This window comes from Lepisosteus platostomus, chromosome 14 (assembly GCF_059453375.1).
Source record: "Lepisosteus platostomus isolate fLepPlt1 chromosome 14, fLepPlt1.hap1, whole genome shotgun sequence".
NCBI classification, from domain to species: domain Eukaryota; kingdom Metazoa; phylum Chordata; class Actinopteri; order Semionotiformes; family Lepisosteidae; genus Lepisosteus; species Lepisosteus platostomus.
The window spans coordinates 41466695-41481877 of record NC_142624.1 but is presented as its reverse complement, the minus strand read 5'-3'; the positions used below and the strand labels follow the sequence as shown (position 1 = coordinate 41481877).

General features: G+C 39.7%; 1 protein-coding gene across 1 annotated transcript; it reads left to right on the top strand.

Moving 5' to 3' along the window:
* Positions 1–1022: 1022 nt before the first annotated feature.
* LOC148649519 (protein lifeguard 3-like) lies at positions 1023–15165 on the top strand. Its single transcript, XM_088606316.1, has 12 exons — positions 1023–1432; positions 6376–6712; positions 7941–8008; positions 8427–8491; positions 9509–9562; positions 10437–10487; positions 10584–10623; positions 11606–11643; positions 12188–12275; positions 13261–13356; positions 13584–13637; positions 14109–15165. The coding sequence occupies exons 2-12, from the start codon at positions 6406–6408 to the stop codon at positions 14253–14255; spliced, it is 1008 nt and encodes a 335-aa protein (XP_088462442.1). The 5' UTR covers positions 1023–1432; positions 6376–6405; the 3' UTR covers positions 14256–15165.
* Positions 15166–15183: the final 18 nt, after the last annotated feature.

Below are 15183 nucleotides of genomic sequence, written 5' to 3'. Positions count from 1 at the left end.
TGTGCAGTGCTCTGTCTGTGGAGATCACTGACCCAGTCCATTAGAGGCTCTCTAATGATGACTTCTTCAGGCTTGCTTAAATATTAGTTTTTATTCTGCGTTTTTAAATCTAGCCTTTAATGTATTATTTGGCCTCATCATGATCATGGGATCCAGGAACTCGTTCGAAATCAGTAGTAACAGGAGGACAAGTGAAAATGAACTGAGGCCGAAAACAGGAGAAATGCCACAGAGAATTGCATGTGGCTGAAACGGACTCCATTGGATTCCTTAAGAAAATGGTTAACACAAGTCCAGGTCTTGATCTAGTGTACAGTATACAACAACCAAACGAACAAGATGTCTGTAGCCTATTTTTTATGCTCTAAAAACTGATCACATAAAATCTGTAGTGTGACGCCACCTGGCGGCAACAGAGGACAGTTTCGAGAGCTGTGAAACATGTTTTGAGCTCGCTCACGTGCTTTTGAAATCCGATACGACGCGCAGCTTTTCGGATCTCTATAGAACTCGTTTTTGGCTCTTTAACGAAATTACATTTTATTGTTTGTGTTTTGAACTAAATTCCATATCGATAAATGAGGCATTCACTATCTGCTTGGCACGTATACTTCATTGAATACGCGATTATTTTATCATAAAGATAAAGTATCGTATATGACCTACATTGTCATGTATACGGAAGCGGATCGCTGCTACCAAGGAAAAACGGAACAATCATTGTTTTGATCTATAAATCCCACAAAACTGGTCCTCACGCTAATAATGATTCTGTTAATATTAACTAAAAATTGCAAGATTTCATTATGACTGAACCACAGTTGAAAGTAAATCCGTTCTGCAGTGCTGGACATTTACACGATCATTAAACCGAAAGTGCCAGCCAAGTTCACGGCAGCTTCTAGATGCGTTCAGTGCACAACGTAACAGGTAGTACATGCACTGAAACACTCATTGCCACCTCGTAATTACGAGATAAGGGGGGTGATTTGTTTTTCCCTTGGTGGCAGCATTGCGCTTCCGTACACATAAGCTTTATCCACAATGTTTTTTTAATTGCTGTGTGACCCGCAGAAACATCATTTCTCCACCACTGCTCACCACTATCTTTGGTCCTGGTGTTCCTTTCAGTGCGAGGAAGTGTCTTGGAGAAAGGGCAGGCGAGTGAGCGATGCTCTGGGAAATTGCACACCATTGCGCAGAAAGCGCCGTGCCGGGAGCTCCAGCGAGAAGTCCCGCCCCAGCCCGGCCCGGCCCGGCCCGGCGGACACTCCCAGCGGCGCTGCAGGAAGCTTGGCGAGCCGTGCGTCCGGACGGGGTTGAAACTGCAGCTGCGGAGAAGCCATTACCTGGCCGGGCCGGAGTTTGCCGTCCCGCACGAACTTCTCCGCGGGGGAAAGGCGCTTGTGTTTGCGTGCCTCCTGGGCCAGAGGTGAGCGGAAGCCGAGTTTGTGTCCTTTGCCGCTGTGATCTGACTTCACTCGGCGGAGCGGTGCCACTTGGAGGCACAAACAATAAGTTTTGTTTGGGTGCTCCCGTGGACGCCTTGCCGAGAGTGGGTGTGGGTCGTGTAGCCAGGTGCGAGGGCGTCGCGAGTTCGGGTCCCGCTGCTGTAGGTGTGCATCCTGTAAGTTTACAGTTTGGTCAAGGGTTTTGGGCAGAAGGCTGAGCTGTGGGTGCAATCGCCCCTGCTGTTCTGTTTTCCAACTTGAGTTCCATTGTTTGGTCACCTCTGGGGGGGCTTTAACATTTCAGCTGGAAAGCGGTGACTGATAATGCGAAAATAATTCGTTTTTTAATATAAGTGTTTTAGAATTGTTGCGGAAGCATCGAGCTAGCAGATAAAAGCAGAATAGCTGCAGTATTATAGTGGTTGTTTTTTAAAAAAAAATTCGTCATCTGCTAGTGAGGCTGGGCTTCTCTGAATATTTACCATACAATGAAGCATGAAAAAATGCTGAATAACTGCTTCGGTTTTAAAACTGTTTGGGTTAAGAGTAACTGTAGCGCAACAGTTGTCTTAGTTCATTTAGGCGTTTCCGAGGCATTTTTAGACGTGGTCACGCGTCTGGAAGTCGTGTTCAGCCTCGTGATTAAATTTCGAATATCTTTATTGGCACCGCACGATTTTAGAAGAGTTACCAACAGGCCTTGAAGATCTCGTGTTCTCTGTCTTTGTTACAGCCTGAGCTCTCAGTTACACTGTGGGTCTTATTAATCAACTGCATGAGTGTAATACTTGTAACCTGGCTCTGAGATGTTTTATAACTACTGTAAACAAAGTGGGTGTTTTGATTCACCTTAAGTAAAATCCGTTATGTGTCAATGAAATTTTTAAATAATTGGGTTTGTTTAATTGACGACTAGGGTCAGAAGAAAAGCCAACGGACAGGAGGCCCTTCAGGAAATAAGTCTGACACTGCTGAGATAAGTGTTCAGAACAGCAGTATGTAATTAGGGGAAGACGTGAATTAAGCGCATAGATGTGTGAAACATTCTGATACACATTATTATTATTATTATTATTATTATTATTATTATTAATAATAATAATAATAATTGCTTACACTTATATAGCTCTTTTCTGGACACTCCACTCAAAGCGCTTTACAGGTAATGGGGACTCCCCTCCACCACCACCAATGTGCAGCATCCACCTGGATGATTATTAAAGCTAAACTCTACATAAAGATAATGTATCACCGTATGTAAAGATATTGCTATGTTCTGTTAATGTGGTTGGCTAAGCTATGTGGAAATACCCCCTTTTTCCCCATCTAGTTCAAGGCTGTTTGCCCCTGGTCCTGGAGAGCCCCAATCCAGTAGAAATTAATAGGTCACCCTAGATCACCTGCTTCTAAAGCCTGGACATGCTTGATCCGTTTCCGCTAAGCAAGTAATGTGTTCAGCTGAGGGAATTCTGGTTCTTGACTGCTGGAGAAGACATCCTTAACACGATTTTGGTGACCCTTGATCTAGTACCTAGGGTTGCAGTACATAATCTGTAACATTCCTAAATCTATTACACATAGCAAAAAAGTCTTAGACACTCTTCTGTTGTGTTTTATGAGGGAGTCTCTGACAAGTTCACCCCAAAAGACTGAAGCCATTAAAAGCTAAAAAGCAGAACATGTAAGAGGAAACTGAGACCGTGTCCTTCTACTGTGGGTGTTGTGATCATGGAGATAACATGTCCATGTAACATGTAGAGAAAGAACATAAAGATGTTTGCCATCTGCCTTGATCACGGAGGAGCTTATTGCTCTGTATATATTGTGTATAATATGTTACTACCCATATTTAATAATTCAACTCTGTGTTAGTTGCACTTTCCGCCTCTCTTGGTTCAGGTGATGAGAGCGAAGAAAAGGCCATTTTTAGTGTTTGGACTGAGCAAGATGAGCTTATAGTGGCTCTTATACAGCTGCAGCACCCACATTTACTGGAGAACACAGCCCTCAGTTTGTACGTTTTCTAAAAATCAGCCTCTCTTCAGTGGCTACAATAAGGGTTTCAGCCTTGGGACCATGCAGCTTAATACAGCACCTTCAAAGGTGGATATACCCAGTGCCCCTTTTACCTTTAAAACAAGCACATTAACAGTAGAACTTGAATAATGGAGAATGTGGCATTACAGAGTGGAGTTCAGGAGGGCTTCAGTGCTGTTTCTTTTTTTTTGTTCAGTGCATGATTAAAAATGTGTTGTCTTCCTGGCATGGAGCACAAGCAGGAATTTAAACTTTCCATTTTTTTTCACTGTTGCTTACCAGATGTAGAGGAAAAATGATGCAATAGAGTTAATTAACTTTGTTTGAAATAAAACTATAAGAAAACAGCCTATTCTACATAATATAAAAAATACTTTCCACAGAAGTAAAGCTTAAAAGTTTGATTATTATGGGCAATTTGTGTAATTCGGAGGACTTTATGCTGTATACATATAACGATGTTTAAAATGTCCATAGTAATGAGTAAAACCTCCAATTTACATCACAAAATTAATCCAAATATTGCTCTTGACTTTGAGATGGTTTTGCAGACAAATACTACTTGTTAACTCTGTATGCAGATCATGTTGGAACATTTCTGTGGTGAAATGTCTGCTGCACAACCTGTACTTATTTGCTTGTACATCACAGTACATCAGTCAGGAGAGGGACTAGTGAGCAGAAAGTGCTGCTTCACATCGTGATTTGTGTAAACTCTCACTCTCGCCTGTGGGAACATGGGGGCCTTACAGTACTTTTACAAAGTGCAGGATTTTGTGCTTAATCTGGAATTTTGTGATACCATCAATGAATTTATTTTGTTACTGAGGTTTTAATCCAGACACAGCTCCAACTCCATCTACAAATATGCTGATGACACTACCATCATAGGCCAGATCACCAGTAACGGTGAGACGGCCTACAGGGATGAGGTCAGGGACCTGGTGGAGTGGTGTCTTGACAATAATCTCTGCGTCACCGTCGGCAAAACCAAAGAGCTGGTCATTGATTTTAGAAGGCCGGGTGGGGACCGCATCCCTATTCACATCATTGGTGTGGCTGTAGAGATGTGTAACAGCTTCAAGTTCCTGGGTACCTTCATCACTAATGATTTAATGAGGTCAAAGCATGTAACTGGAGCTACAAAGAAGCTATTTTTATCATCTTAAACATTATATTAGAAATGTCTTATAATGTACAAACACCGTTCTGCATAATGTGCAGTCTCCCTGCACCAGTGCTGTTTCTAAGACACAAGCCATAACTGATTGTTTCAGAGTATGCAAATGGCAAGTGTCAATAATGGTTTACAGTAAAAAAATGCAGTAAAATGTCAAGAAAACACAATGAGCAATGCATTGAAAAACATGAAAAAAACTATACTGTGTTGAAATATTATTTTGTGATGTTAAGAAGTTATAACCTCCTGGACCCTACCCAGATGTACATGTAAGAAGTAGATAACATTTTAAACAGTTTAGATTGAAGAAACTTGAATTTGAAGGGTGTACATCTCCTTACTTTGTTTTCAGGTCTATGAGTGTAGTTGTCTCTCAGTTCATGTTGTGGAGAGCAGGTGTCTCTGAAGATGCCCAGGTCTCTTTAAACAGCAGCACCTGTAGAGATGGGAGATGTTTAGGAAATAATGAGCTGATTTAGGCCATGAGCCCATGTGGACTAAACACCTGTAGTCACACTAGCCCTCTGGGACCAGGGTTGGAGATCTCTGCCATTGAACATATCTCCTTTTCTCCTAACACCTGGAGCTCATAGTTCTTGTGTTGGCTCTTTGTTCTAGAGGTGTCTTCAATTGTGGTCTGCAAACTTGCAGCCTGGGTGTTCCCAGGTGGTTGTTGTGCTGTTGTAGGGACAGCAGAAGCTAGTCAGCGATGGTTGATGAATGGCCATTGTGAGCACTCTGATTGAGCAGAAAGTCTCAGGCCTGCATCAGGATTTTCCCACAGCTTAACCAGTTAAGCCTGAACCCTGCTTCAGAATTGTATGTTGGGAAGTAGGACTGAGTTTTTAAAATTTTTGCCACTGAAAAGTGATGTTCAGATCACTGTGTTCTCAGCATCAGCCGAGAAACAACAGATTAGGCAAGGCTATTGATGCTCTAACAGTTTTATAGAAAAATGCATAAGCTGATGTTTTGATCCTAGTTTAGGATTCTGTTCTTGAACTAAAATTGTGCACCTGTCCCCTATTATATATGAATGGTTTTTATTTCATATTTACTTCCTCTTTTATTATAAAGGGCATTGAGGTTTTTTTCATAAACACATTTCATAATATAAAGTGCACTATTAAAAATCAAACTCTTACAAGGTGTATTTTTTGGAAACAGAATAAAATGACTTGATATGAGTCGTCGCATGTCTCTCCTAACAATGAAGACTGTAGAGAGAAGCCGGTATGATCATATTGTGTGAACATTTAAAATGGTGGAACGCAGGTCCTGCTTACCACGCGCCTGTCCTGTGTATCAGCATGCTCACAGGCGGGGCACCAGCCCCCTGCTGTGTCAGCGGATGGTCTGTGGGGACATATAACAGCAGTGGAGAAAAGACACGTGATCATTTAGTTTCCATATTTCAGAACCCACAGCAGCTCATTGCTATAAACCAGAAGATCGCTCTCCGTCTTGGTTAAGTAGTGCCTCTCAGACAGCCTTGTTGTTTCTCAAGCACTTAGAATTGGGATGACATTCTGTTTGGTTCCCAAAAAATCTTAAATTAAAATGGAAAAATTGAAAGAATTTTTGTCACCAAAGTCACTTTGCAAGAACCCATTCAGGCTAACTGAAATTCTGCTGTGCTGTGTATTTTTACATTATTTTAAACAACGATTGCAACCCTTTGAAAGTAGTGTTTTACTTTACTTGCAGAATTAAACTAGAAGCTCAAAGCCTGTCACAATGTCGAAGCCTGATATTCCTCCGAGCTACGAAGAGTCACGGAATCCTCTCTACCCGCCTCAGGCTGGAGAATATCCTCAGCCCCCAGCATATGGCTTCCATGGTCCTGCAGGTCCAGCCCAGCCTGGCATGTACCCTGGGCAGCCTGGCATGTACCCTGGGCAGCCTGGCATGTACCCTGGGCAGCCTGGCATGTACCCCGGGCAGCCAGCCTCTCAGTATGGACCTGGTCACCCACATCATGGCATGCCCCCGCCAATGCCTCCAATAATTCCTCCAATGATGCCATCTTCCGCATTGAACCCAGGTAAGGGCGGCACACTGCTCGGGATCTCAAGATCCGACTCCGAATCCATCCCGTCATATTTCACTGGGCTTTCAACATGCTCCCCTGTGAAGATAGTGCAACAACAAAAAGGGGGATAAATTGCCATATTGTGTAACAATTATTATTGCTTTTATTTCCAGATATGAATTTGTTAAAGAACAAGTATAGAAATCATGTTTTGTTTAGAAGTGTACCCCGGAGACACTGTATTCAGTCCAGCTCAAACTTAAGTATTAGCTTCTGTTAAGAAGCAAAACGTGGCTCAACCCAGAATACTGAATCTCACTGCACTCTAAGTCCTCCATAATCAGAAACTTCAAGGATTGTTTTATAGATGCTGAGAATGCTTTGTCTTAGTTGAAATAATGCTTCGTAATTGATTTTTATTAGATTTGTTTTCTTACATTGATTAGATTTATGGTAACACAATGTTAGACAAACAGCGAAGGAATGTGCAGAAAAAAACTTTTCAGTTCTGAATGTCCCAGTCACATGTCCCATGTCCCTTTTTAATGTTTGTTTAAACAAATGCAACAGTGAGGGGTCTTTTCAGCCCAACTGATATTATGTTTTTTTCACATGGATATTTTCTGTAAGCAGTCAGCGACTTAATTCAAGGGCATGGAGGATCTTCACAACAGATTTTCATACTTTTCATAATTATTGAATTTAAAATTTTAATTGTCAGCTTAATCTAGAATGAAGCATAATACATTGAAATTCAGTGACTCTCAAAATTTTGTATTGAAATGTCAGATTCAAAAGATAAATGATACAAGATATAATACAGATCTCAACCATCTGTATTTTAAAGATGCATCTGCCAGGCACTTTGGGCAACGTTCAAAGTAGATATTCATCCAGGAGTTTCCAGTGATAGGATGCCATTGTCACATTTTCTAGATAGTACAAGATATTTAAAATACCCACTTCTGTTTGACTTAATCACATGAGAACATGAAAGACGTCTGGTCAGACCATGGCATCAATTCCAACAAATTTGTTTTTCTATTAAATATTGGATGGCAGCTTCCATTAATGCATTATAAATGTTTTCTGTCATAGAAGCTGGGTGGTGTACGTGTTTTTATAACCCTGATCCACTTCCTAAACGTTTAAAACGTTTTAAAAGAGTGCAGGAGATAACTAACGTGTAATTGCTCATGTACAGTAGGTGATAATAATAAATATGGCACTACTTCTGCAGGAGACCCTGAGGGATTCACATCCGCTGACTGGGATGACAAAACCGTTCGACATGCTTTTATCCGAAAAGTAAGAACAAATCATTAGGGTTAAACTCAAGTGAAACTATTATACTTGGATTATTGCTCTGGAGTATGAAGAGACGGGAGATTCATGAGTGCATGTAAAAGAGGATAATAAATTCCTGTTTCTGTGGTTCTGTATACATGCATAGCGTCTTTTATATATGCTTTTATTTGGCTACATTTCTTATTACCTATTTGTTCCATTAACTGTCATTCTTATATTCAGTCTGTTTATTAATTTTCATAATCATTTCTTAATAATTAGTCTTGTAGCTATTTCTCAAACAGTAAGCTGCTATTTTTATTAAACTCAATGTAATTTTAAATATGAAAAATGTAATTTTAAAAATGAAGGTACTAATGATAAGTGTTGTCTTCTCTTCAATAACCAACATTTTTCATGGTGTGTATGCATTCACCAGGTGTACCTCATACTGGCAGCCCAGCTCCTTGTCACAGTTGCATTTGTTGCTGTCTTTACGTTTTGGTGAGTCCAGAAAATATGTCTGCTAATTCTAACCATTATAAAACAGTCTTGACATTACACTACACTATCTACACATGATGTTTGTTAGTATTCAGATAAAGCCCGTAGAGCAGTGCAGAGAGTGAAAGATTGTAAGGCCCGGAGGTACAAGGTTTGCGCTGATGCGTATGTAAAGACGCCAGTGAGAAAATGCAGCTGTGGCCTTTGAGGGTTTGTGACTTTGTTCCAGATCTCTTTCATGGTCACAAAACACCTGGAACTGAACACGCCAGCTACTGCTGCAGCCCTTCTTATGAAAGAAGAATTCTGTAAAATACTGAAAATAGGAAAAATGTCATGGCTATTCAAAGTAAGAAAATCAACAATTTAAATTAATTTTCATGTGATGCTAAACACTGGCTGGCTGGTCCCTGAAAAGTCGCTGGCTGTTCATTGCTGCACTTCCGTTTATTCAGACTGTGTCATGAGCCACAGAACAGGGTGTGCCAGTGCAGTCTGCTGTGTTGCCATGTGACATGGAAACTAAGCTCGTTCAGTTCACAAGCTCCTGCGGGGCTTTGGGTGTGTGCAGGGCCTGCAGCGAGCGCAGCTGTGAGAAAGGGGACAAGCTCTGGCATCCTCAGCAAACCCTGCAAGTGGACAAGCTGGGATCTCGGTGCCAAGATCTTCACTCTGCTCCTCTAAAAATGGGCGCGTCTCGTTCTTCTGCAGTTATACAAATATGTACTTTTTTAATGCAACCAAAGAAAGGATCACTTGTTTAATTAGGGAGTTTACCTCTCTGGCTTGGTGGGTGTGTCTGCTTTTCTGAGAAACCTCAATGCCTGTGATTCTTGGTTTAAGTAAACAAAACCCATTATGTGCTTTATAGGATCTGAAGCTTGCCGTTTCCTCTAAAATAAAGTGTGTTATTAGAATTTACATAAATCAACAACAGAGAAAATTTAAATCAATGTATTTGATTAACTTTCTTACAACCCGAATTCTGATTCTTTCTCTCACATTTTTGTTTTACAGTATTCCAGTTCGTCTGTTTGTTGTCAAGAATTCAGCTTTATACTGGGTATCCTAGTAAGCATTCTTGTTTTGTATTATTAATGACTTGACCATACTGTTTATCATTTATTGAAAACATAGTCTGAAAAAAAACATTTTAAAATTCGCACAGTCTTAACTTGATCAACAAGTTCAGAAAAAATGATGACTAATGAACTGTAAATCTTGGAATACTACTGTTCATCCGGAGGTCTTAATCATCGAATGATTCATTTATTACTTTTTTGGACCATACTTGACCCATCATAGATGTTGTTCTTATATGAAACTTATCCCCAGTTCCTTATATAAGATCACTTTATTAGTAATATACAATCTTGTATTAGGAATTTGTCTTTTCGCATACCCCAGCTTGCTCTCCATGAGACACACATACTGGGAGAAACTGGGGGTCAGAGCGCAGGGTCAGCCATTTATATGGCGCCCCTGAAGCAGCTGGGGTTAAGGACCTTGTTCAGAGGCCCAAGGTAGTAGGATTCCTCTGCCGGCCACGGGATTTGAATCGGCAACCTTCCAGCCACAGGTGCAGATCCTGAGCCACAGTGCCACCACTCTGTGGGGAATTATGGACACCTTCCTACTCATTTTCAGAAGGTCCAAATATGATTACGTTTTAAGAACGGGTGTTTAAATTATGTATTGTATGTTATGTTTCTGGAAAATGTTAATAGTAGTAAAATTAGTTCACAGAAAAAATGCACTGCTCATTCTAGCCTTGCGCACACAGCGGTTTTGCGCACCGGTGGATATTGCTTATTACTGCCACTTAATATTTTAACTAGTTTGCTTTTCTCAAAACATTCTGCCTCTTAACAAAGAACTGTTTTTAAAGCGTGATTCATTCTGTCAGTGGCCTTAATTATAACTAAGCTCGCATGTTCTTTTCTAGCGCGGTTTTCATGGTGACATATCTTGTCCTGGCTTGCTGTAAGGGACCCAGGTAAGAAAGTGTTATCCATGAACATGACAGTACTGGAGTTTCATTGCACATAATTAAATCGGCTGTGTTGTACTGATAGACTTTTCTGCTTTCCAGGAGACGCTTCCCTTGGAATATAATCCTGCTGGTTGTGTTTGTAAGTACCCGCAGCTGGAGAAACAGGAGGTGTAGCTGAATGTGTTAAGCTCGCTGGGAAGTGTCATGCCGCAGCTGTAAGTGCAGGGACACATGGCTGCCAAGCCCAAGCACCACCTCATGAAGTTATTGTGATGTAGAACAGTGAGAGAATATCTGGAATTCAGAACCTTCTCCTAGTGAGAAAGTGAGCAGCTCCGCTGAGCAATCGCAGTTTAGACTTTGTTTCTAACCTTTATTGAAAGGTGTGAAAAACAATGTCTCCTTTGCAAAATTTGAGGAAGGAACTTTACATACCACTGCATATACAGTATGTAACGTGGAGATGCAGAGAAATTTCCAAATGTGTCCTAACATATTAATTTATTCCATGCCGAAAAGAAAAGAGGTGGAGCCTTCTTCACACCCGAGAAAGACTCCACAGTGGAAGTGTTGCGTCTCTTTTCTTTTCAGCAGGAATAAACCTTTATCTGGTCCTTTGCAGCCTATGCATGCTGACATAGCTGCCTACTTGAACTTCACTAATATCCCAGGGATACACATTCTTTTAAAAAGAAATTATTTGTGATGGTTTTGTTAACTCATTCCTGATTTATTTTAAATTAAAAATAGTGACACCTAATAAGATACTGAATCCAATTCCCCACATTTTAATCCGTTTATTAATTTATTTAGCATAAATATATACAGATATTTCCATGGAGGTTAGAGTTGGGTCCCGTCAGCATGCTAGTTGCAAAGGAACAAGTAGAGGTTAATTCCACCTTTGTAGAAAGAAGGTATAAGGGGAAGTGAGGGGGAGAGTAGGAATATGATGCCATTAACCTGTTCTTGTTCCTGTATGTATTGGAGTGTTCAAGTTCAGGGTTATACATTTCATTAGATTTGAATGTAATTACTGTTTAACAGAACAGTCATGTTTAATGAAATACACAATGAAGCACTTAAAGTATGCAAATGAGTTCTATATTGTTGTTTTACAGACACTTGCTTTGTCTTACATGACTGGAACAATTTCAAGGTTTGTAAGAAAAGCTAGTATTATTAAAATAATGTGCTTATAGCAATATTAGATTTTGCATAATAAACACTTTTAGCCTTGAATATCTTTTATGTATTATTATAGCAAACATGTTTCAGAATATACGTTATGATTGTACCCGATTTAAGAGAAAAGACTCGTGTTTCTGAATAACATTTGTCATTTTAAAAATGTATTTTTAGGAATAAATTCTCAGGAAGCAAAATATTTTTATAATATATTGCATATTTGTCCAGTGATGATTTTTTAACTTATTTAAAAAAAATTCAGTTTTCATCTCAACATTTGTGCTCTTGTGAGATGAAATAATGTTGCCAGGTCAGCTGTGTTATTTTTAGAAAGCAGGCAAACATCTTCAGGTTGCCAGGCTGATATTTTTGAACCACAGCTGCCAGTCCAGTTTGAAACTATTTGGCGTGAAATAACCTGCCTGTTGAAATCGGAAGATGTTTCAGGCCTGTGTAGGAAGAGGTACAGACTCTTCAGTGCTTCACCTTCACCTCTGTGTGTTGTTCCTTTGCAGTTACTACAACACAAAAGCCGTGTTTCTTGCTCTTGGAATAACTGCGATTGTTTGCATCATCGTCACTGTGTTCTGTTTCCAGACAAAGGTAAAAGGATATTTGATCAGAACACAAAGGACGATCGGTTAGAAATGTAACATATAAGATGTAGCTTAATCAATTAAATTCCAAGTACCACTCTCTGGAGTGTTGTCTAATTTTATTTCAGTTGTCCTGAGTGACAGTTACTTTCTTTTTTTGGTAGCAAGTAGAGGTTTTTCCTTTTCTGTCAGGATCAGACAGTTTTCCTTTTGCAAATGTAGGGTGTAAATTAAATTTCTACATGTCCATCACATTAGGTTTACAGTGCACCCCTCCCCCATCCACAACAAAACCCTGAGTTAAATAGTCAAAATGTTCAGATACTGTCCAAAATAAATAATATTTTTTTGCACTGTGGAAGAACACAGGGTTTTTTTGTGTCAAAAGACCACCCTGTCTGCTTCATGTTGTGGTGTCTTGTGCCAACTTTGGCACACAGAACAGTCGTTCCTGCTGTCCTGCTGTGGGCAGTATTGGGAAACGGTAGCGCTTGCCAATCTGCTTCACATGAATATTCCTTTGTCCTCAGTAGCAGATGGGTTCTCATCACGTTTCATCACAGGTTCACTCTAACGTTATTAATGTCATATCTAAGGCCTGTATTGCATGTCAAAACAGCTTTTTTTTTCCCCAAGGTGAATGTAGTGCCTATATAAAGAAAAATGAAAATTAGTTACTTTGAGATACTGGGGAAAAAGCTATTGACTTATATTTCTGGGAAATAATTAGAGAATAACTAGTTTTGGCTCACAATTATTTGTCATTTCCTTATTCAGGAGTGGTTCTGATCGATATAGAAAGTTTTACAAGTAGATGTCCTCTAAAAAAATGACAGTCGTTAACATTTTTTTTTATTTGTAGGGAATACTCAGGTATTCAACCAAACCGATTTAAAGCAGACTGGTCAGTTCGAAGGTGACTTCAGGAGACTGAACAAATGCACAGGGGAGTGTTGCCTCTCTGATTAACAGACTCCTGTGTTGTCTGTCAGGTTGATTTCACTTCCTGCGGAGGCCTGTTCTGTGTGCTGGGGATTGTTGTCTTCGTCACAGGGATCATCACCACAATCGTGCTTTCCTATAAATATGTGAGTGCTGTTTTACAGCAAAATACAACGATGGCAGTATCCTGTACCACTCAAGCAAATTCTGTCTGTGCTAGACTTCCCTGTCAAGAGCAAAGAATATTTCTACCATTACAAGAACTGTATTTTTTGCTTTATGAATTCTGCTTACCCTCCTGTGCCATATGCCTTTTTTGGTGATGTGTACATCTTGAACCCTAGTTTGACCCTTGTTGTATCTGATTCCTCAGATTCCATGGCTACACATGCTTTATGCAGCGATCGGAGCAATCGCCTACACCTTGGTAAGGGACTGTTTTGTTTCTCCTGAAATACATCACGATAGTACAGAAAAATATTTATAAAACATGAGAAATTAGTGCAGACTATCTATTCAGTCTGTTTAGCCCATATGGTTGCAGCTAATTGATCTGACCCAGCCTTTGCTTGACAGAAACCAGGGTATCGGCTTCAGCAGTCTGTCTAGGTAACTTGTTCCACAATCCTGTGTATAAAAAAGTGTCTCCTGTTCTCAGCTTTAAATGCACTTCTGCTCACTTTCCCCTTGTGTCCTCTGATGTGTGTTTTGAGTTCAGGTGATTCTGAACTCAGGTTAACTTTGTCTATGCCTTTGAGGATTTGAATACTCGAATCAAGTCCCATCAGAGTCACCAAGATGCATTACTTCTGTTGTCTAGAAGCAGTAAAATAGGGTGAGGCGTATCTTTGATTCATTCTGCAGATGGTGACTTTTTTAAAAATCTTTTTAACTGTAGTTCTTAGCCTACCACACCCAGCTCCTCATAGGGAACCGAAAGCACTCCATCAGCCCGGAGGAGTACGTGTTCGGGGCTCTGTCACTCTACATCGACATCGTCCAGATCTTCCTGTTCCTGCTGCAGCTGATCGGGTCCTCGCGATGAGAACAGCAGGCCCATCCAGCTGTGGGCTGCAACGCAGCCATAACAAAGCAGACGTGTTTACTTTTGCTAGATGTATACCTAAGCTGTTTTTCTAAATCGCCTGTTCAAAGGTCATCTGGTAATTTACACTTACATTTATACCAAGTGTGAATTTGTATAGGTTAATATTGGTTATTAGAACTTTGTAGATATTCTATTCAATTATAACTTAAAATGTCATTTTATAGTTATTTTTTCAGAAGAATTATGCTAGGTCTGTTGTTTTTTCCGTTGAGATTTGTTAGTCAATTTACTGCAGCATTATTTTACATAAAATAGAATGTTTGCATTTTGATTTGATGCCATCTTTTGAATGCTTATTTGAATTGGACATCTAATGTGGTTGAAAGGTCAGGGGTCTTTTCTATAAAAATTGATCACATTAACCATAGTTTGCTCTTAAAAGGGAATTTAACAAAAGAAGCCAACAATGATGGCTAAATTTTAACAGCAGTGGAAGAGTTATTTTGTTATACGAGGTATAAATGCACCAGAGAGTTTACATCCTACAATTGCTTCTATATAGAGGGGTACTCAATAAATATTTTACCCGAGTTTAGTATTAAGACATACTGTACATTATGTTTATCCAGTATTTTTAGTAGGGGCTAATAATTTTGTTAAAGGTTTGATTTTGGTGTTTTACTGTTTGTGCTTCTGTTCTACATGCTATGTGTTGATCTCATCCATATAAAATGCATTTAAGAAAACCATCTATATGTTTTATATTTTATGTGCTACTGAAGCTTATCTGTCTTGTATTCATGTTTTTGTTCTTAGCTTGTCCTAATTAAAATAGAAACAATTAAATATAAGAAATCGTAATGAATTCTTAAACCCTATCATTTTAATAAATATTTGTAAAAATGCATTATTGATTTTTCCATCC

What these genes read in the sequence shown, in the direction of transcription:
- LOC148649519 (XM_088606316.1), top strand. Translation starts at nt 6,406, where the DNA reads ATGTCGAAGCCTGATATTCCTCCGAGCTACGAAGAGTCACGGAATCCT. An exon ending in GTTGCTGTCTTTACGTTTTG is followed by an intron (nt 8,492 to 9,508) that starts GTGAGTCCAGAA and finishes TTTGTTTTACAG; the next exon opens with TATTCCAGTTCGTCTGTTTG. An exon ending in TGTTCTGTTTCCAGACAAAG is followed by an intron (nt 12,276 to 13,260) that starts GTAAAAGGATAT and finishes GTTGTCTGTCAG; the next exon opens with GTTGATTTCACTTCCTGCGG.